The 23,815-nt window shown below is 42.6% G+C and overlaps 1 protein-coding gene across 1 annotated transcript in view; it reads left to right on the top strand.

Annotated features, from left to right (window-relative positions):
- osbpl8 (oxysterol binding protein-like 8) overlaps window positions 1-23,061 on the top strand; it is an 87,600-nt gene extending 64,539 nt beyond the window's left edge. The window contains exons 15-18 of the mRNA XM_048607477.1: window positions 1,598-1,685; window positions 7,143-7,248; window positions 16,069-16,177; window positions 21,640-23,061. Of these exons, the coding sequence (XP_048463434.1) occupies window positions 1,598-1,685; window positions 7,143-7,248; window positions 16,069-16,177; window positions 21,640-21,775 (439 nt within the window). The 3' untranslated portion in view covers window positions 21,776-23,061. The remainder of the gene's footprint in view (window positions 1-1,597; window positions 1,686-7,142; window positions 7,249-16,068; window positions 16,178-21,639) is intronic.
- Window positions 23,062-23,815: the final 754 nt, after the last annotated feature.

Raw genomic sequence — 23,815 nt, forward strand, 5'->3', positions numbered from 1 at the left:
GCACTCACCTATCACCATCCCACCTACCTTCCCCAGCCCCACCCCTCTCTCTCTTTATTTCTGAGCTCCCTTCCCCCTCCCTCAATTCTGAAGAAGGGTCCCGACCCGAAATGTCAACTTTCCTGTTCTTCTGATGCTGCCTAGCCTGCTGTGTTCCTCCATCTCCACACTGTGTATCTCTGACTCCAGCATCGGCAGTTCTTAACTATCTCTGTTGAACTTTTGTTGCACTCCCTTTATGCCAATAATATATTTCATGAAATAAGGAGATCAAACTGTCTACCTCAATGCAGTCTACCAAACTCCTATACAGTTGAAGTAAAACTTCATGACTCTTGTGCTCAAAATTTCTTAGAATAAAAGCTGACATTCCATTAGCTTCCCTAATAGTTTGCTGCACCTGTACGTGACTTGACAACAAGAACACCTAGGTTCTATTGTATGTCTGTATTTTCCAAACTCTTACTAACCATTTAAGAAGTAGTCTGCATTATTGTCCCTCCCGCGAAATGGATAACTTTGCATTTTTCTATGTTGTATTCACTGAGCCTGCCTGAGTCCTCTTGAAGCCACTTTATATCTTACCCACAACAGATGTTCCCACTTAACTTTGTATCATCCACATTTAGGATAGACTGAAAGAGTTTTGACTGTGTTTCTTGCAGTAGGGAAGGCTGAGATGAGATATTCACAATCTTTAGTCTGAGCAGAGTAGGTGGGGAGAAATTGTTCCCATTTGTTAAGGGGTCAAGAATGAGAGGACACGAATTTAAAGCAACCGGTAAGGGAAGCAGAAGTGATATGAGGAAAACCTTTATTGTGCAGTGAATGGTTGAGGTCTCAAATATAAAAATGCAGTTACATCAAATACAATCAAATCTTTCAAAAAGGTATCAGACTGTTATCTGAAAAGGAAAAATTTGCAGAGCTATAAGGAAAAGACAAATTAAATGAATTGAAATAAGACGGAAATAGCTGGGGAAATTCAGCAAATCTGGCAGCATCTGTGAAGAGAAAGAGTCAATGTTTTGGGTCCAGTGGCATTTCTTCAAATCTTAAAATAATCTAAAAGAATGGAGTTGGTACAGACGTGATGGACCAGATGACCGCCCTCTTCGCTATTAGCCGTGTTGTAACTGTTTCTGCTTTGAGCAGAATTTGCAGGTGGTGGTGTTTCTATGTATGTGCAGCCCTTGTTCTTCTAGATGGTAGAGTTGGTGAGTTTGGATTGTGTGGTTGAGAAACTCTTGGCTGATGTTAGTGATGAAGAGAATGAATGTTGAAGGTAGTGGTTGATGCATTGATCAAATGGCCTTCTCTGTCCTGGATGTTGCGAGTGTCTCAAGTGTTCTTGGAGCTGCACTCATCCAGGCAAGTGCATAGTATTCCCATCATGACTTGTACCTTGTAGATGGTAGACCAATTTTGAGTAGTTAGCAGGTGAGTTACTCCGTTGAATTCCTAGCCTCTGACCCTGTTCTTATCACCACAGTATTGTTATGACTGTTCAGTTTCTAGTCAACAAATTATATTAGATCCTAAGATCAAAACCATTTTGATGGATAAGTAACAATATAGTTTATTTTACTGCATGCAGCACCCGGCCTTGGGACCCACTCAATGACCTCATTCAGTATGAAAAAGAAGGTGTCATCCAGTCCAAAGTTTGGCACCGAACTCCAATGGTACGTTCTGCCAGTATAATTAGTCTCAGTAACCAAGGGGGAAGGAAAGACAATTACAAACGTCAGGTAGGTTTTAAGATCGTGTAATGCTGAATTGTTTTTAACTGGTGCCCATCCATAAGTCAAACGTGATTTCTTTTTTCTTCCTCCAACCATTTTGGAGCCAATGGTCTGGTGTATTATCGCTGGACTGTTAATCCAGAGACCAAGGTAGTTCCGGGGACTCAAGTTCAAATCCGCCATGGCAGATGATGGAATTTGAATTCAATAAAAATCCAGAATTAAAAGTCTAACAATGACCAGGAATCTATTGTTGATTGTCAGAAAAACCCATTTGGTTCACTGAGATAACAAGGTGTAGAGCTGGATGAACACAGCAGGCCAAGCAGCATCAGAGCTCTGAGTTCATTCAGCTCTACACCTTGTTATCTCAGATTCTCCAGCATCTGCAGTTCCTCCCATCTGGTTCACTGATGTCCTTTAGGGAAGGAAATTGCCATCCTTACCTGGTCAGGCTTACATGTGACTCCAGACCCACAGTAATGTGGTTGACTCTTAACTGCCATCTGGGCAATTAGGGATGGGCAATAAATGCTGCCTAGCCAGCGATGCCCTCATCCCATGAATGAATGAATGTAAAAAAAAAATTCTTTCTCCAACTTCCACATTCAAATTAGTCATCAGTGAAATTCCATCAAGTCCAAACTCCTATCACTGGGAATGGCAAAATAATTGAGCTTCACTTTTTAAGGTCATGCAACTGCTAGAAAACTTTTCTTGCTGCTTTTTGCTGAATTTGGTCTATCCAAAGATTCCTGTTTCATGAAATGATTTTAAAAGAGCTTTGAAATTTTTTTTCCTCTTAAGCATGGCAACATATTTGTAAATAACCCAACCTTACCCACCCTCCATCCTCCTATCTCCTTGACTGATCAAAGACGTTGGGCTGTGGCACCATGCCACACCCAGCCACAGTGCAATCCACGATAGCTGCCCCAACTGTTGTATTCTGCAGTGATCTTCTTGTCTTTGGGAAAGCATGTCCCAATTCCCCTCCATGGTCTGAACAATACCACGAATAATCGCTATCCAGAAATGTGAGTAAGAACTATGTATATTTCACTTTGAAGTCATGTGCTGATATTTTAGATATAATGTGGACTTTGGTTCTTTAATATTACTCAAACATTCTTTATTTCATAACTTGTGATTATATTGTATTGTGAAATAAGATGAATTTTCCACAACATTTTACAGCTTTTCACTTTTTATTAAATCCTCCTACATTCATGAGATGTCGGTTTCTAGTCCCTAGTTATCCTTGAGAAGGTGATACATATGGAGGAATCGTCGTCTATTCAGCCCCTTGAGCCTGCTCCACCACTCAATAAGATCATCCGCGTTCCTGTCTACCCCGATAACATTTCATCCCCTTTCTTTTAAACAAGAATCTATCTAACTCTGCTTTCACCACTTCTCAGGAAGTGAGCACGAAAGACTCTCGATATTCTGAGAGAAAAGAACTTGACCTCATTTCTTTTATAAACGGGCAGCCCTAAGTTTTAAATAGTCACTCCTAATTCTGGATTGTTTAATTTGAGGAAACATCCTCTCCACATCTACCTTGTTAAAATCCCTCAGGATTATGTTTCAATCAGGCCACCTTCTCTATAACTGTGACACTATATTCTGCATTCTGTTCTGTTACCCTAATGTACTTATGTAAGGTATGATTTTCCTGGATAGCGCACAAAACAATACTTTTCACTGTATCTCAGTACATGGAACAATAATAAATCAAATCAAATCACCTCTTACTCTTCTAAACTCCAGTGATGCACAGCATTCTTGAAGCACAGCAGTCCATGTGGCATTATTGTTAGAGGGTGAGCTCCAGAAAAATGACCCAGAAAGATGATGAAGCAGAGACAATGTACCTTCAAGTAGAATTAGTGTAGATGAGGCGGAGGTGATGGTGTTCCAGTGCACGTGTGCATCCTTTATCCTTTTTGGTTCTATTAAATTTAGTCACAAGATACGGGCGTCGCTAGCTCGGCCAGCATTTATTGCCTATCCCTAACTCCTGTTGAGAAGTTGGTGATGATCTCTTAAGATGATGGTTTGAACTGTGGTGACAACTCTGTGCTTTGTGTGAGTAATGAGCCCCAGAACAGCTTGGCTGACTGTGCCGCACTTGTAGCGGAAGACGCTAAGCTTGAGAAGGTGCTCAGTTCACTGGCCATTCTTTTCTCTGGGCTCCTCTTGGCCAGCTGAGGTTTCACTTCTGCACAAGAACATAAAAAATGGAATTAGGAGTAGGCCATTTCGCCCTTCAAGACCATTCCACCCTTCAATGGTTGATCACTGACTTCAGCACTATTTTCCTGCACTATCCCCACATCCTTGATAATTTTCATATGCAGATATCTATTAAACTTTGTCTTGAAGCAGTCAACATCTGAGCCTCCACCACTATCATGGTACAGAAATTCCCAGATTCACCACCCTCTGGGTGAAGAAATTCCTCCTTATCTCAGTCCTAACTGGCCTTCTAAGATTCTGAAACTGTATCCCCTGGTTCTGGGGGAAAGTCTTCTCCAGCTCGTCCTTTCCATACAGTCCAGAGGTCACAGCTGTGAGTGACTATCCTCCAGTTGTTAATATCCATCATCTTCATATCTCACTGTCAAGCGTCCTTGAAGCAGAGGTATTGATGCGCTGGAAGTTGTGACCCAGTGAATAGCTCACCACAAGAAGGTCTCCTAGTGAGTTTATGGCCATCATCCATCTGATGAACATAGCTGAGCAGACTTGATTGCTTAGCAATGAGTTAATACTGATGGAATTCGCATACTTTAGGCCCTGAGTTAGTGAACTTGTCCTGCCAGGAGATGCTGAGGTTATGCATGAAACAGTGAAGGTTGAAACCGTTCAGCCTTTTCTCCTGCATGATAGATATCATCTAAATGTGACCACTGTAGGGGAGTGCACTGAAGGTACAGACTCTCAGTTTGGTGTTCTCAGCCAGGTTGCTGTTGTCCCAAAACTCACAATCAGCTTGAATGTTACAGCTGCAGCATTTGTGATGCAGTGTTGATTTCAGTGTCAAGTGATAGATTGCTGGTCATTATGGAACCTGGTTGTGTGAATTTATCCACAATCATCCAGTTCTGAAACCACACTTGAATTAGGGGCAGATACACTCAGCAAGGAGCTGCTGTCTGAATAGGGCAACACTCTCAAATCCTACTGAGCATTATGAGAACAGTGTGAGAGGCCTTGATAGTTGTTGCAATCGCATCAAACACCATTGTTATTGCAAAGTATCAAAATCACATCACATGCATATCCTGGGGCACTGCCCCCTGTCTCCAACAGAGGCAAAAGTTTGTGCTGATGCTGTGAGAGTGTCAGTTTCCTATACTTGATGAGGTCAGGTGGTGTAGCATCAGCACCTAGAACTTGCCAATAATGAGCAAATCAGTAGTTTTGTTAGGCCTCTTATTATGTTCACTAGGGTAGTTCACTAGAAATCAAGCCCCACTATTCCCAGAGTCACAAGAAATGTGGAAAAAATTGATTCAGACTATCCAGTGTCCTCAGTTTATCTGACTGATGATCTCAGGTGCTAAGAAAAAGCTAGCCAGGTTTATGTACATAACAAGGAAAGATCTGTTTCTTCCAAACAAATTATCTTTAGCAAAAAGGCATAAGGAATTGCTACATTATAACTCTATAACTTGAACATTGCCATTTCTTAAATTCCTCCTCTGTCCTAATGGCAGAAACACAAAGACAGACGGGACATCAGTATTAAGAGTGGGAAAATGTATGAAATTCAGCAAAGCATAGTTCGCTAGCAGCAGAGAAGTTTGATGAGTTACTTCTTTCCATTTCTTCAAAGCCTTTTAAAGCTTTTTATTTCACTTTTTCAGTCCACAGTCCAAATAATAAAGGAAATAAAGAGACGTGATCTTTACAACTTCCACTATAGGTTTTGTGTCCAGTTCTGCCATAGGCTTCCTATTTTTTGTTCTCAGGAGATGTGGCCTAGGCTGGCTGGGCCAGCATTTATTGCTTATCCCTTGTTGCCCTTCAGAAGGTGGTGGTTTGCTGCCTTCTTGAACCATTTGGTAAACGTTGTCAAGGACTTCCTGGGTGACAGTGTTCTCAAGGTAGTGATCCACCTATCTCTGTAAATGTTTATTGCAGTCCCTGATGACCTCCTCTGCCTTTGTTTATCGCAGAGTTATTTTCTTTGCTGGTGGACCTTTCACCTTTCTGATTCCTCTCATAAATGCTCGCAACATTTCCTGTGTTGAGGGTTCTCTGGATATTCTGGCAAAATTACCACAAGTAATCATTGGTGTATGCCTAGCAATCTGTTGGACTTTACTTGGAACTACCGTTCGTTCATTTGGTTATCTTGCTTGAATTTCTCTTGTAATCAGTGAAAGAAGTTCACTTGGCTTCAATGAAGGTTACATCACACTGATGTTAGTCTCAAAGCCAGAAAGCATTTCTCCATTCTTGCTTCCTATATAGTGAATGTACAATGTAGGGTATTGTATGTGGTGTCTTGAAGTACTTTCCATTTTGCTTCTAAATCCTGTATGTGGGAATGCTGGAGAGCACCAGTTCAGTTGAGGAGCTGTTTCTTTTTGACTGTGTAGACTATATGGCTGAGGTTGATGTAAGGGCTGAGGTCAGTTTTGAGATCAATAAATTTTCACATATCAGAAACTTTAATGGATAAAGGCATTGTGCAGGAAAATGGTGTTGGTGTAGAGGGAGGTGCTGGCCTCGTGGTATTATTGTTGGACTGTTAATCCAGACACCCAGGTAACATTCTGGGGACCCGCATTCAAATCCTGCCACGGCAGATGGAGGAATTTGAATTCAATAATTATCTGGAATTAAGAGTCTAATGAAATCCATGAATCCATTGTTGATTGTTGGAAAAACCTATCTGGTTCACTAATGTCCTTCAGGGAAGGAAACTGCAATCCTTACCTAGCCTGGCCTCCATGTGACTCCAGACCCACAGCAATGTTGTTGACTCTTAACTGCTCCTCTGGGCAGTTAGGGATGGGCAATAAATGCTGCCTAGCCAGCGACGCCCTCATTCCCATGAATGAATAATAAAAAAAAATTGACAATAATCATCTTGAATAGTAGAGTGACTCAAAGGGCTGAATAACTTATTCCAACTCCTATTTTTATGTACATTTTTATTATGGTATTGTGTTTGCTGAACAGCTGTTGTGTTTTACACATCAGTCAGCAAGGACTCTTCTGTGCATGGAAATCACAATCTACAAATCTACACTTTGTTTTGCAGCCATTAGTGGGCCCATTTTTGGCAAAAAAAGAAACATTTTGATACATTGGCAGGCTTTTTTTAAGAAAGGCCGGACATATTTGAAATATGAATTGTATTCTGTTTGATTGAGATAGGTCTCTGTACCAAAACGTACCCGGAATAAGCAAAGTGGGCAGCAGAGCCCTGAAAGTGGATGCTCCAGTCCAGAACTAGATCAGCAAGACTCATCGGAGAGTGAAAGTGAGTTTGTTCTCTTTGTCGTTTTCTCTTTGTCTCTTCTTTCTCAAATTCTACTCTTTTCACCAACTTATGTATTAGACAGTGTAAGACTCCTCCATGTGATTCAGTTTGGTTTTGTCTTATTTTAAATGATTTTTCAGGCTTTCCTGTCACACCCACAGCATGTAACGTCAACCACCCAACTTAGAGGTTCAAACAGGAGTACACAATCAGAACAAAATAGATAAAATCTATGGACCAATGCATGCATGACTACCATGCTGCTATATTTCTGATCCTGTTTAGACCCCTGACAGTCACATGATGGAGGAGACCAGAAATCAATCTTTAGAGCCTTCAATTTATTTGCAAAATGAAACATTGCACATCTATTTCTCAAACTCTTTAAAAATCATTTTTGGGACATATTCTAGCCCTTGTGGCACCTACTTATCATGAATCAAACACACTACAGGCAGCACATTCTCCCCTTCCACAGGGAGAATGGAACGTGGAAGAAAGATAGATAGTCAAAAACCTCCTCAGCTGCCCACAGCCTGGACCTATAGATTGCCCATAAAAACCAAAATAACTGCAGATGCTGGAAATCAGAAGCAAAACAGAAATTGCTGGAAAAACTCAACAGGTCTGGCAGCATCTGTGGAGAGAAATCGGAGTTAATCCCAGTTCTGAGAAGGGTCCCTAGACCCAAAGCATTAATTCAAATTACTCTGTTTTTGAAGCTATAGATTGCCCCCTTGGCCAGACCCAGGAACAGACCCACGAGATCCTCCAATCTTCCCCCTGACCCTTTTGCACCAGGTGAACACTGATTCAGAGATTGAGGCTGAAACGCAATCACAATCTGAGAAGCAACACCTCACATCATGAAAAAGGGGGCTGCAATCTCCCACAACCCATAAAAATGTGGGTCAAAGACCCCTGAAAGCCACAGAGCTTGTCGGCAGCCTGGGAGTTGGTGAAATAACTGAATCTGCTATTTAAGGGAGCTTACTACTTGCAATGCACTCCACCCCAATTTCCCAAAGGAAAGAGGGAGAATTCCAGTATCAAGAATATCCACTGAGGAGCCCTGCCACTTCCAGACAGCAGGACAGAATGGTGGTGGTGTGGGGAGTGGGAAGTCATGTCTAACAAATTTGGTTGAATTTTGAGAGGAGATGACCATATGTTTGGATGATGACCGGGCAGTTAATGTAGTTTATATGGATTTGAGCAGGGCCTTTTGACAAGGTCCCACATGGGAGACTGATCAAGAAGAGGAAACCGTATTAGATCGATGGTAACTTGGCAAGTGGAATCCAAAGTTGCTTCAGAGAATTTGTCGGGGTACAGTCAGGATGTGGTTTACAGGTAGAAGACTATGTGTGTTACAGGTGCCTGTGTGCAGTGGTGTACCATGGGATCAGTGCTGGGACCCTTATTGTTTGTGGTATATATAAACGATTTAGAAGAAAATATGTGGAGGGAGTAATAATATTACAGATAACACAATGGTTGGCTGGTTGGTTGACAGTGAGGGAGAAGGTGTTAGGTTACAGGAAGACATAAACAAGTTGGTCAGAGGGACAGGTCAGTGGCAGTGGAATTTAACCTTGATATGTGTAAGGTCATGCATTTTGGGAGAAGTAACAAGACAAGGATGTACACAATGAATGGCAGGACACTCAGAAGCTCAGAGGAATGGAGGGATCCTGGGGTGCTTATTTATAAATCCCCTAAGGTGGGTAGAACAAGTCAGTAGGGTGGTGAAGAAGCCATACAGTGCACTTGCCTTGAACAGTAATGCCATAGATTTTTTATTCATTCACAGGATGTGGGCATCACTGACTAGGCCAGCATTTACTGCCCATGCCAACCATAGTGCCCAGAGTCATCCTCATTGTTGTGGGTCTGGTGTCACATGTGGGCCAGACCAGGTTAGGATGTCTGTTTCCTTCCCTAAAGGATATCTGTTAATGAACCAGATAGGTTTTTCTGACAATTGCCAATGGATTCACGATCACTGTTAGACTCTTAATTCCAGATTTCTTTTTATTGAATTCAAATTCCAATAGCGGGATTTGAATTCAGGTCCCGAGAACATTACCTGGATCATTGGATTAACAGTCCAGCAATAAACAGCACCAGGCCCTTGCTTCCCTCTGCAGGGAGATTATGTTGGAGCTGTACAAACCTTTGGTTTAGCCACATTTGGAGTACTGTCTGTAGTTCTGGTCACTGCACTGTAGAATGGAAGTGATTGCACTGGAAGGGGTGCAAAAGAGATTTGCCAGGATGTTGCCTGGGATGGAACATTTCAGCGATGAAGAGAGGCTGGATAAGCTCAGGAATATTTTTAGAGCACAGAAGGTTGAAGGGATGCTGCAGTGATTGTAATAAGGTCAGCCAGGTGGGCATCATAGAATATGAGTTCCAGGATCAGGGAGCCCTGGCTGACAGATATAAACAGGAGTGTCAGAGGTTATAGAACATAGAACATAGAACAGTACAGCACAGTACAGGCCCTTCAGCCCACGATGCTGTGCCGAACTTTTACCCTAAACCTAAGGTCTATCTAACCTCCACCGCTACCTTATACTATCATCCATACACCTATCTAATAGCCACTTAAATGCCCCTAATGAGGCCGATTCCACGCTCCGATCACTCTCTGAGTAAAGAACCTACCTCTGACATCTCCCCGATATCTACCTCCTTTCACTTTAAAACTATGTCCCCTCGTAAAAGCTATCTCCACCCTAGGAAAAAGTCTCTGGCTGTCTACTCTATACCTCTGGTCATTTTGTACACCTCTATCAAGTCACCTCTCATCCTTCGTCGTCCTAAAGAGAAAAGCCCGAGCTCTCTCAACCTTTCCTCGTAAGACCTTCCCTCCATTCCAGGCAACATCCTGGTAAATCTCCTCTGCACCTTTTCTAACACTTTGACATCTTTCCTGTAATGAGGTGACCAGAACTGGACGCAATACTCCAGATGTGGCCAAACCGGCTTTTGTATCGCTGGAGCATAACTTCACAGCTCTTGAACTCAATCCCTCTATTAATGAAAGCTAACACACCATACGCCTTCTTAACAACTCTATCTACCTGGGTGGCAGCTCTCAGGGAACTGTGAACATGAACCCCAAGATCCCTCTGCTCCTCCACACTGCCAAGAATCTTTCCGTTAACCCTGTATTCTGCTTTCAAGTTTGTCCTTCCAAAATGAATCACCTCACACTTTTCATGGTTAAACTGCATCTGCCACTTCTCAGCCCAGCTCTGCATTCTATCAATGTCCCTTTGAAACCTGGAACAGCCCTCCGCACTATCCACAACTCAACCCACCTTCATATCGTCCGCGAACTTACTAATCCACCCTTCCATCCAAATCATTTACAAAAATCACAAATAGAAGAGGACCCAGAACAGATCCTTGTGGTACACCACTCGTAACTGAGCGCCATGTTGAATATTTTCCGTCCACGACCACCCTTTGTCTTCTAAGGGTCAGCCAATTCTGAATCCAAAATCTGCCACATTTCCCCCATCCCGTGCCTCCTTACCTTCTGCATGAGCCTACCGTGGGGAACCTTATCAAATGCCTTAGTTAAATCCATGTACACCACATCCACTGCACCACCTTCATCCATGTGTTTGGTCACCTTTTCAAAGAATTCAATAAGGTTTGTGAGGCATGATCTACCCCTCACAAATCCATGCTGACTATCACGAATCAAACTGTGCCTTTCCAAGTGATCATAAATCCTGTCTCTCAGAGCCCTTTCCAATAATTTGCCCACCACTGACATAAGACTAACTGGCCTGTAATTTCCGGGGTTGACCCTATTCCCTTTTTTGATCAAGGGAATGACATTTGCCTCTTTCCAATCTTCCGGCACTATACCCATGGACAGTGAGGACGAAAAGATCATCACCAAAGGCCCTGCGATCTCGTCCCTCGCTTCCCATAGAATCCTTGGATAAATCCCATCAGGCCCGGGGGACTTCTCTATCTTCAACCTCCTCAGAATTCCGAGCACATCTTCTTTACTAACATCAACCTCTTCTAGCCTACTTGCCTGTTTCACAACGTCCTCCTCTACAACTAGGTCCCTCTCAGTTGTGAATACTGAAAAAAAGTATTCATTAAGGACCTCTCCTATCTCTTTAGGCTCTGTGCACTAATTCCTTTTACAATCCTTGATCAGCCCTACCCTTTCTCTGGTCATTCTCTTGTTCTGCACATACGTGTAAAAAGCCTTGGAGTTTTCCTTGATCCTATCCGCCAAGGTTTTCTCATGCCCCCTTATAGCTCTCCTAAGCCCTTTCTTCAGCTCCTTCCTGGCTAACTTGTATCCCTCTAGAGCCTTTTCCGTTCCTCTTTTCCTAAACCTTAGATAAGCCTCCTTCTTCCTCTTAACCAGTCGTTCGACCTCTCTGTGGAGAACCATGGCTCCCTCACTCGACCGCATCTTCTCTGCCTGCTAGGGACAAACATATCGAGCACACGCAGTATGCATTCCTTAAACATTCTTCACATTTCTGTGGTGCTCTTCCCTGACAGCATCTGTTCCCAATTTATGTTACCCAGTTCTTGCCTAACTGAATTGTAATTACCCTTCCCCCAATTATAAACTTTACCCTACCGGATGTACCTATCCTTATCCATGACTATCGTGAAAGAAACAGAGTTATGATCGCTACCGCCAAAATGCTGTTCTACCACCAGGTCTAACAGTTGGCCCAGTTCATTGCCAAGCACCAAATCCAAAGTGGCCTCTCCTCGTGTTGGTCTATCCACACACTGTGTCAGGAATCCTTCCTGAATGCACTGGACAAAATCTGCTCCATCTAAACTATTACAACTAAAATGTTTCCAATCAATATTTGGAAAGTTGAAGTCTCCCATGACTACAACCCTGTGACTTCTGCACGTCTCCAGTATCTGCCTCCCAATCCACTCCTCTACTTCTCTGCAACTATTAGGGGGTCTGTAAAAAAACCCCCAACAAAGTGACTGCTCCTTTCTTGTTCCTGACCTCAACCCAAACTGACTCTGTAGACATATCATTCTTGAACTGCCTTTCAGTAGCTGCTATACTCGCCCTGACTAGCAATGCCACTCCCCCACCTCTTTTTCCACCCTCCCTATTTCTTTTAAAGCATCTAAATCCCGGAACTTCCAACATGCATTCCTGTCCCTGAGTTACCCAAGTTTCTGTAATGGCCACAACATCATAGTTCCAAGTACTGACCCATGCTCTAAGTTCATCCGCTTTATTTCTGATACTTCTAGCCTTGAAGTATACGCACTTCAAACCAGCTCGGTGTCCGCAATTACACTCCATCGACCGTATTTCTTTATACACCATCTCACTCCCTGTTGTGTCTGTTGGAAGGCCGAATACCTCATCCTCTGAATTATAAATCCGGTTCCCCACCCCCTGCCAAACTAGTTTAAACCATCCCGTACAGCTCTAGCAAACCTCCCTCCCAGGATATTTGTGCCCTTCCGGTTCAGGTGCAACCCGTCCTTACTGTACAGGTCCCACCTTCCCCAGAATGTGCTCCAATTATCCCCAAAGTGGAAGCCCTCCCTCCTACACCAGCCCTGTAGCCACGTGTTTAGCTGCACTCTCTCCCTATTTCTTACCTTGTTATCACGTGGCACTGGTAGTAATCCAGAGATAACTACCCTGTTTGTCCTGGACTTCAGCTTCCAACCTAACTCCCTGTACTCGTTTTTCACATTCTGGTCCTTTTCCTACCTCTGTCATTGGTACCGATGTGTACCATGACTGCTGGCTGCTCACCCTCCCCCTTAAGGATCTTGAAGACACAATCACGGGCCCTGGCACCCGGGAGGCAACATACCATCCGTTCATCTCGATTGCGTCCACAGAACCGCCTGTCTGTGCCTCTTACTATTGAATCCCCCACTACAATTGCTCTCCTATTCTCCCCCCTTCCCTTCTGTGCCACAGGGTCAGGCTCAGTGCCAGAGACCTGCCCGCTATGGCCTTCCCCTGGTAGGTCGTCCCCCCAACACTATCCAAAACGGTATGTTCACTCTGAGAGCTGGCTCTGATGGAGCTGGATCAGTGTCAAGGACTCTCCACGTGTAAAGGATGGGTGACAGGATTCCGGCCTCTGTGGAATTATTTCAGGGAGCTGATTGAGGTGTATAAGATTATGAGGGGCATGGACAGTGTGAGCACAAAGTAGCTATTCCCCTTAGTTGAAGGGTCAACAATGAGGGCTCATAATTTTAAGGTGAAGGCAGGAGGTTTAGAGGGGATTTGAGAAGAAATGTTTTCACCCAGAGTCATAGAAATGTACAGCACAGAAACAGACTTTCGGTCCAACTCTTCCATGCCGACCAGGTATCCTAAATTAATCCAGTCCCATTTGCCAGCATTTGGCCCATATCCCTCTAAACCCTTCCTATTCATATACCCATCCAGACACCTTTTTAAATGTTGTAATTGTACCAGCCTTCACCACTTCCTCTGGCCACTCATTCGATACATGCACCACCCTCGGCATGAAAAAGTTGCCCCTTAGGTCCCTGTTAAATCTTTCCCTTCTCACCTCAAACCTATGCCCTCTAGTTTTGGACTCCCCCACCCCGGGGAAAAGATCTTGTCTATTTACCCAAACCATGCCCCTCATGATTTTACAAACCTGTTTGAGACCTTGCCTATTTATCGTATCCATGCCCCTCGTGATTTTATAAATGTCTCTAAGGTCACCCCTCAGCCTCCGACGCTCCAGAGAAAATAGCCCCAGTCTATTCAGCCTCTCCCCATAGCTCAAACCCTCCAACCCTAACAACATGCTTTTATATCTTTTCTGAACCCTTTCAAGTTTCACAAATTTGGAATGCACTGCCTGGGAGAACAGTCGAGGTGAGAAACCTCAACTTTTAAAAAGTACTTGGATAAGCACTTGGATAAGCACTTGGAATGTCATAAACAAAAACAGAAATTGCTGGCGAAACTCGACAGGTCTAACAGCATCTGTGGAGAGAAAGCAGAGTTAATGTTTCAGATCCAGTGACCCTACTGCAGGACTGATTGTAGCTCGGAAAATGTTGGTATAAATGCTAAAGGTGGGGTGGGGGTAAGAGTAAACAAAGGTGTAAATGAAGTCCAGAGAGAGAGAACAACAGTTAGGCAGACAAAGGAATGGGTAAATCAATAGCTGCTTGAAATACCTTTTCTGTGCTCTATGACTCGGGCCTGTCAGCATTGACGTGAAACATTAATCCTGTTTCACCTTACACAGAAAGTCACCCGAGTGTTGAGTATTTCCAGCAGTTTTTGCATTTATTTTGGATTTCCAGCATCTAACCTAGATGTTTTTATATTGAGGTCCTTCCCCAAAGTGTTTATGTTTATTATTCTAAGCCAAAGATGACTGCCCAACAAGAAATTAAAACCACATAACAAATGTCTTTTCCTTTTCTCTGGTTGCATGCTGCTTGTCATTTTACCAGCTTGTCATGTCAGTGTGAGACAGCAATGCTTCTCAGAATGACAGAACAGCTCTTGAGAGGATGACATACTGATTACAGCAAATAGCAGCTTGATTTTACTCCTCCTTGCAATTCGATGCAGAATTTCAGCCAGGAGCCAGAATTTGAATTGAGTTTATGGATTCAAGCAACATCTGCCTTTGACTCAATCCTCTTCTGATCTTGGACAGGTGATCTCATAGAATCATAAAAGAATCCCTACAATATGGAAGCAGGCCATTCGGCCCATTGAGTCCACACCCTCCCACCCAGACCCATGCCCCTACCCTATCCCTGTAATCCTGCATTTCCCATTGCTAACCCCACTTAGCCTGCACATCCCTGAGCACTATGGGCAATTCAGCATGGCCAATCTACCTAAACTGCACATCTTTGGACTATGGGAGGAAACCAGAGCACCCGGAGGAAATCCATGCAGACTCTGGGAGAATGTGCAAACTCCACACAGTCGCCAGCAGGTGGAATCGAACCTGGGCTCCTGATGTTGTGAGGCAGCACTGCTAACCACTGAGCCACCGTGCTGCCCCTCTTGCTCAAATTACCATGATGCCATCATTTTCATTTTTCAATTCTTCAGAGATTATAAGCACTCACCCTGCAGGTGTATCATGATGAATCTTTACACTTCTAGTTCAAGGGCTATAATTTGAATTCGGTTCTCAAAAGATGCAATGTTTAGATTCACTCATGCACAGGCTGTTCTACTTAAGATAGAATCATAGAATAGATAGGAAATTGAAAAAGCCTAATGGCACTGAGAAGATGTGATGGTGCCCTGAAAGGATCCTCTCGAGTTTGCTGGAATGCACATGCATTGAACAACTGACTCCTTTCGTCTCTGTTAATGGACTTTACGATCCTTCCATGACATTGTTCCTTCCTTTCTTTGTAACCTCTTCCAGCTCTGCAACATTCTAAGAATTATGTCCTCTTCCTATTCTGCTTCTTCTGCTTCTTACACTGCTGTACCCCCCATCCCCATCCCCATCGACAGCCCTGCCTTCAGCTGCCTGGCTCTAGGCTGTGGAAGCTCCTTAAATCTCTCCACTGTCTACTGATCTCCCCTCCTTGAAGCTTTTGGATGTCTCTCCAAATATTTTTTTTCCTAATTGTCAGTTGTTATTTAATTACCCTAATGTGAAACAGATGATTTACTGTGTTAAAGACACTAAAAACAATTTATCAAATTTAAAGATGCAGGTCCTGAGAGAGATTGATAATCTATTTTAGCATCACAGCTGTCTCACTTTCTCGAAAGTTTTGATGTGTCTGTGGTAATAGTCCCTACCTTTCTTACAGAGCAAAAGACAGCGAAGCACAGCACAAGGCTGAGGAAGAAAGCGAATGATCTTAGTGAAATTCTGAGTGCCATAGATTCAATAAAGCATGCACAGGAGGAGATCAACAGGTATGAGCTGCAAATTAAAGTTAAAGAATTCTACATGACATTGTAAAGCAGATTGACTGGGTTCTTGATCTTTCCAAAACTGTCAGGGCAGATGATTTACTTGAAGTTGACTTGAAGATTCATATGGAAGATTGAAGTTATAAAGAGAGGCTGGATAGGCTGGGACTTTTTCCCTAGAGCGTAGGAGGCTGAGGGGTGACCTCAGAGAAGTTAAAAAAACGATGAGGGGCATAGATAAGGTGAATAACCAAGGTCTTTTTCCCCCGGTGGGGGGTCGGGGCGGGGGTCCAAAACTACAGGGCACATGTTTAAGGTGAGAGGGGAAACATTTAAAAGGGACCTGAGGGACATTTTTTTCACACATAAGATGGTCTGTATATGGAATGAGTTGCTAGAGGAAGTTATTGAGGTGAGTACAGTTACAACATTTAAATGACATTTGGACAGGTACATGAATAAGAAGGGTTTAGAGGAATATGGGGCAAACGCAGGCAAATGGGACCAGTTCAGTTTAGGAAATCTGGTCAGCATGGATGAGTTGGGCCAAAGGGCATGTTTCCATACTGTCTGACTCTATAACTCTAATTGAAATTGAATGGCAATTTTGGAAAGTTTCATTAATGCAGAACAGATGGAACAGTGACAGCATCTGGTGATGAAGAGAAGCGTGGAGACTGAAAAGATAAGGTCTGCCTTGAGCCAGTTTTTAAAATATTTTTATTTTCTAATTAACCTGTTCACAGATGTTATTACCTGTGGAACAGGTGGGACTTGAACTTGGGAGTCTCAGTGTAGGAATAGGGACATTACCACTGCACCACAAGAGGGCCCCTTGAGCCAATGTACCTTTGACAATCTGATCTGATTCAGGTGATACCAATGCTGTGCAATAGGTGCAGTTGTATATCACCTGATAACTAGTTTTCAGAAAGCTTCAAACTTTATTCACGTCCCACAGGAGAGTATGGTCGTGAGATTTCTTAGATTATGTAACTTGCAGATTTGTGGTTGGTGATTGATTTTGAGAAACAGTTTCATGGACACTGACAGGCTCTAAGGAGCTCAGCAAAATAACGTTTATTTGTTTATTTTGATGTTTGCTCACACTGCCACAGAAGATAGGAATTAGAAGTATAGATCCTAGATGTTTGCTTTTCTTCACCACAAGCCCTCAGCTGCTGGCCATGTTGTAATGGTGCACTTTCAGGGAGGTCATGCTCGTTCACTGCAGGCTAGACACAGATTTTTCAGGTTTGGGCAAGAGATACAGACATGAGGACGTCTTTACTCTGAGTGGTAATGACCTACAACATGGGGGTAGTGGTCATCAGTAATTCAACAGGGAATTGGGTGGACTGCTGAGGAAAATAAACTTGTAGGACTTGGGGGAGCAAGCATGGGAATAGGACAGATTAATTAGATAGCTCTGCAGTGACCTGGCATGAACCTAATGGATTAATTGGTCTTTCTGAGCTCTAATCGTTTTATGACTAATCCCTTTTGTGCATTCTGGTGTGTTTTTAAATTTACATCATAGTCCCTCCTCTTGTGGGTGATGGATCATGAACTTTCCTATTTTACCAACCATAAATATGAGATGGTGTTATGACATGGGCTATGAATCCCCATTGGATTTTGCAGGAACAGTTGTTTTGCTCAAAGTGCCCCACATGCTGCATTCAAGTTTTGAGTTCCACCTCAGACCCCAGCTCAGATTGCAATTTATTCCTGTGCAGCATTGAATTCACAGTGCCTGCAGTGAACCACTAGGGGACAACAGAGTGTTCCTGACCCATACAACCATATCTTTGATCATCCAATTACAGTATACAATGGCAGGAATTTTCAGGTTCCTTTTGGTGGAGATTAACTCTTCATCTCTCTCTTTCTACCCACCAACTGCTGTCCACCCCTACTCCCACATTCCTCTCTCCTTCCCTGTCTCTGTCTCTCTCCCTCTCCCTCTGTGTGTGTGTGTGTGTGTGTGTGTGTGTGTGTCTCTCTGCCTGTCTCATCTCTCTCTCTCTTTCTCTCTCTGTGTTTCCCCACCCCCCCACCCCCCCAACCACATAATGTCACTCTCTGTCACCTTATGTTTCTGTCTCGCTGCATCACCCACGTCTCTCTCTTCATCTACCCCCCCTCTCTCTCTCTCTGTCCCTGGAGGTGGAAGGGCAGGTAGTGTTGAGGAGCTGAGATGACTTGGGTAGGCTAGGCGAATGGGCTCATAAGTGGCAGATAGAATACAGTGTGAGAAAATGAGAGTTTATGCACTTTGGTAGGAAGAATAGAGGCATAGACTTCTTTCCAAACAGGGAAAGAGTTCAGAAATCTGAAGCTAACTTAGGAAACTAACTTAGGAAACCTACTTCTATATTCTTTCAAAGTTAACATGCAGGTTTAGTTGGCAGTTAGTTGAGTCTGTATAAGGCTCTGGTCAGACTGCATTTGGAATACTGAGAGCAGTTTTGGGGCCTGTACCTAAGGAAGAATGTGTTCACGTTGGAGGGTGTCCAGAAGAGGTTTACAAGAATGATCCCTGGTGATGAAGGGCTTGTCATATGAGGAGCAGTTGAGGACTCTGAGTCTGTACTCAATCGAGTTTGGAAGAATGACAAGGGAATACGGAGAGGTCTTTATAGAGTAGCTGCAGATAAGATGTTTCTAGTAGTAGGAGAGACGAGCACCTGAGGGCACAGCCTCAGGGTGAAGGGACAACCCTTTAGAACTGAGATGAGGAAGAATTACTTCAGCCAGAGGGTGGTGAATCTGTGGAACTCATTGCTGCAGGGGGCTGTGGAGGCCAAGTACTGAATGTATTTAAGACAGAGATAGATAGGTTCCTGATTGGTAAGGGGATGATGGGTTAGAGGGAAAAGGCAGGAGAATGGGATTCAGCCATGATCGAATGGTGGAGCAGATTCGATGGGCCAAATGGCCTAATTCTGCTCCTATGTCTTATGGTCTCTGTCTCTTCCACCACCTCCTCTACCCCATCCCTCTCTCCTGTCTCCTTGTTTCTGTCTCTCTCTCCTCTTCATCTTTCCCCTCTCCCTTTGTCCTCTACCTTCCTCACACCCCCTGTCCATTATCTCTATCTTCCCCTACCCTTCTCCTCCTCTCTCCCTCATTCTCCCTTTTCCTTCTCTCCGTTTCCTCCTGTCCTCTTGCTCTCCCTCACTTTCACACTCTCTTTCTGTCTCTCTGTCCTGGTACACTCGCCCTGGGAACTTAATTTCTTGTTTTATTGCTCAATTATAAGTAGATACTCCTCATCTTCTCATTTTGAGCCTGCACTAGGCTTTTACAGCTGCTGTAACTCCACTTTAATGCCTGCTGCAATCAGGTCTGTGGGTTTCACTCCTAGAAATGTCAACGATGATTACTATCTGTATGTTAGGCTATTTTGAAATTAGCTTTGCTTGAGATGAGCCTTTAACTTTTTTTGTTGGTTTATGCCTCTTTGACTTTTAAGTTATTTGGAACAGCAAGTTTTTTTTTAATAAGTATTCATTCATGGGATGTGGGCGTCACTGCTGAGCCAGCATTTATTGCCCATCCCTAGTTGAGAAGGTGGTGGTGAGCTGCTTTCTTGAACTGCTGCAGTCTACCTGCTGTAGGTTGACCCACAATGCCCTTACGGAGGGAATTCCAGGATTTTGACCCAGCGACAGTGAAGGAACGGCGATATATTTCCAACTCAGGATGGTGAGTGGCTTGGAGGGGAATTTGCAGGGGTTGGTGTTCCCATATGTCAGCTACCCTTGTCCTTCTAGATGGAAGCAGTTACTGAGGTTTCAGGTCATATTATCCTATAACATGATATGAGTAACGTTTGAGCTATAACAGGGTCATTGTTAGCAATTAAAGATTTGCTTTCAAATTTCTGATTTGTAAATGATATCACATTAATTGATCAATTAATTTGTTGTCAGGACCATTGCCATCTTATAAATAGATATTGAAAATATTGAACAAAATCTAAATTATAGATTGCTGTGCTAATGCTGCATGACCAATTACTCCAAACATCCCCATCACCGTTTGCTTCCTAATTCCCATTTACAAATGAACAAGGAACAAGAGTAGGCGACTCAGCCCTTGAAGCCTGCTCTACCATTCAGTATTATGATGACTGATCTGATTTTAACCTCATCTATAACATTCCTGCATATCCATCAGTTATCTTTCATTCTCTTGGTCATCAAGAATCTATCTCCCTCTGCCTTCAAAATGTTTAAAATTTCTGCATCCACTGCGTTTTGAGGAAGGGAATTCCAAAAGCTCATAACCCTCTGAGAGAAAAAATATTTCCTCATCTCTACTTTTAACTCTGACCCCTAATTGTAGATTCTCCCATAGGGGACACATCCTTTCAACCTCCACCTGGTCAAGACCTCTCAGGATTGTCTATGTTTCAAATAAGTCACCTCTGACTTGCTTAAACTCCAGAGGAAGCAGACGCAGCCTGTCTATCCTTTCCTCATGAGGCAATCCATCCATTCCAGATATTAGTCTCGTAAACCTTCTGTGAACTGCTTCCAACACATTACATTCTTTCACAAGTAGGCTGACCAGTACTGTACACAGTACAATTTTCTTTAACTGCTTTTGGAAATTATTGCAAATCTCCTACTGTAGTCAAACTAAGTACAGAGGAAGAGCTAGATAGTGACCACATCCAAAAGGAGAGAATTGAACCATCATTACTTGGCATTCAAGGCTGAATCTCCCAGTGCGAGCAACCTAGTGGTTGTCAGAAATTGAATGGACTAGCCATATAAATACTATGGGTAGAAGTGCAGGTCGGGTCTGCAAAAGTAACTCACCTCCTGATTCCCAAAGCCTGTCCCATCATCTACAAGGCACAAGTCAGGAGTGTGGTGGAAATACTCCCCGCTTGTCTAGATGAGTGCAGCTCCAACAACACTCAAGAAGGTCAACAACATCCAGGACAAAGCAGCTGACTTGATTGGTTTCCCTTCCCCCGACACACAGTGGGAGCAGTGAGTGTGTACCATCTCTAAGATGCACTGCAGGAGTTCATCAAAACGCCCAAATTCCATGACAAAGAAAAATGTATGTTTTCTGCATTAATGGTGATAGCGAAACAAAAACTTCTTTTCATTGTTATCATCGTTTGCATTGTTCTCCTCTCCCAATTCTCCTGCACAGTACGTAATTGAGAAACATGAAAATGTTCAGGGGCTCCCCATTGCAGCGCTCTGGCTATGATTATATGGCATGTGCATAATGTCTAAGATGAAAGAATTGCAAAGGTAGTAACTGCTAGGTTAATATTGTTCAGGATATTATGGATCAGTGAGACTATTGTTGCATAATCAAAGTATTAATAAAGTGGGGTTTTTTTCCTTAAAAGTACTCCTGTGCTAGAAATATGAAATGCTTATGAATCGCAGTATAGTTTGCCTTTGGACTAAAAAGTGCACTCTTTATTTTAGAAGTTTGACAGCTCTGAGGACTCGAACAGTGGCAAGCCAGTCTAATGCAAATCAATCGCTTTTGCAGCACAGAGACTATGTGGTTATTATCTTCCTTATCCTGCTTCAAATTATTATTAATTCCATATTCAACTAACCAGAATCAAACCACAGCCATATATCAAAGCAACCTGGATCAGTTTTCTTAAGGTTTGTTCTTCATTAAATGTAGATCACTAACTACAAGAGTGCCAGGCATTATGTTGGACTAAATGTGCTTCTAATTTGATGACAAAATTCTTTGAACCATTTTCATTGCGTGTATGATATTATGTATATTTAATTATCCTACAGTCAAATGCAATGCTTCAAAACCAACTCTCTATGCTCGCTGATGCTCCATATAATACTGGCTAGATCAATTTTCACAACTGTAGTTAAGCAGTTTTAGCAGAAGCCATAAACTAAATAATGTGCAAACGTCAGAATACCACTAACAGCAAAAATACTCATCCAATATACAGAAGTGCTTTTTGAATAATTTCTGAATGCTGTTTTGAGAATTCTGTTAACTGGGGTTTCGTTTATGAATGTTCAACTCCCTTAAAAGAGACAAGTGAGCTTAGCATAAAGGTTTAGTTTGGAGTGTAAAATACTTTTAGCAGGGTCCAAAGTATATTTGTATTTAAAAGATCAAATGTATTATTTTGTGGCAGGATGTTGAAGAATGTAAAGCAGTGCCTTCTTGATGATTTCACACTGGGGTGTGTTCAGTATATGCTAATAACAAATATGATGGGGCTGTGCCATTGGGGAAAATGCCTTAACATTCCAAATGTGGAGTTTTGTCTTTAAGTTTATTTTAATGTCTCAAATTGTCATGACCAAACACTGCCATTAATACCTGTATGGTAGCTTGTAAGGATAGATCTTATTCTGGTCACCTCCAGTATAATTAATCTGAACATAGCTTTAACAAGTTGAGTTTATTCCTGACGTTACATCAATTATTCCTTTCATGTGCATGTTTGGTTATGTGTAATTTATTTTGTCCGTCCCAACCTGTAGAAATACCAGGACTGCACTGTCATTCCTATTCTGGGTGTATTATACAAAGGTTATTTCTGTAAATCTAGAATGTGTTTAAAGCAGCATCTTTCTAAATGTTATTGTTGCATCAACCTATGGTGACTGTTAAAAAAAAAGATTATGCTTTAAAGGACCAGTGTTGTACTTTTAATGTATTAAAAGAAGTTGGAATGTGTGCTTGGAGAAAACCTTTGGTGGGATCATGTGAAATGTTTTATCAATTATACCTATGTATTTATTCATAAAACAATCTTTTGTTAACTAAGATTTATCAAAGTTCTTTGTTTCCATAAATTCTGTATTTTCAAAGGGTTCACTTGACCAATAAAATCTCTACACTAATAAAACAGTAAAGATACTTTTCAGTTATTCTTTGAGAGATTTACTTTTGGTTAAGTGTGGGTTGCCAGTGTAATACAGATGTGGAGGTGTTGATGTTGGACTGAGGTGGACAAAGTCAGAAGTCACACGACACAAGGATATAGTCCAACAGGTTTATTTGGAATCACACAAGCTTTCGGAGCACAGCCCCTTCATCAGGTGGAGTGAGAGAGCAGGGCACACAGAAACAGAGTTTAAAGGCAGAGAGATCAAAAGATCATACAATTGGTGTGAGAGTAGTGTCACATGATAAGTCTCTGCAGGTGACCAAGAGTGTCAGACAGTGTGTAAAGTGTTTATAAAGTCAGTGTCAGTGCTGTTCTATCATGACAATCAGGCAGAGCCACAGGAATATACAAAAGGTGACATCTCAGATCAGGCACTGAACTGTAGGTGTGAGGCTTTGTTCGGAATCTGAAATCCAGCTGATTTTATTCGGCAAGATGGAATAAAAAAATGCTACACTGACTGACTGTGACTACAAATTGTTTTTTTTGAACAAAATAGAATGTATCTGTAAATAAAGAAATATCTTTGTTGAAATAATTCACCCCATAGATTTGTGTGTGTATGTTGGGAGAGGGGAGAGTGTGTGTGTGTGCATGCTTGAGAGAGTGTGTGAGGGTGTGACAGTATAGGTGTGTGTGAGAGAGAGGGGGGTGGTCTGTGTGAGAGTGTGTGTGTGTGTGTATGAGAGAGAGATGGGTACTGTGTGTGTGTGTTGGGA

The sequence above is a fragment of the Rhincodon typus genome, chromosome 18, assembly GCF_021869965.1.
Source record: "Rhincodon typus isolate 14 chromosome 18, sRhiTyp1.1, whole genome shotgun sequence".
In the NCBI taxonomy this organism is placed as follows: domain Eukaryota; kingdom Metazoa; phylum Chordata; class Chondrichthyes; order Orectolobiformes; family Rhincodontidae; genus Rhincodon; species Rhincodon typus.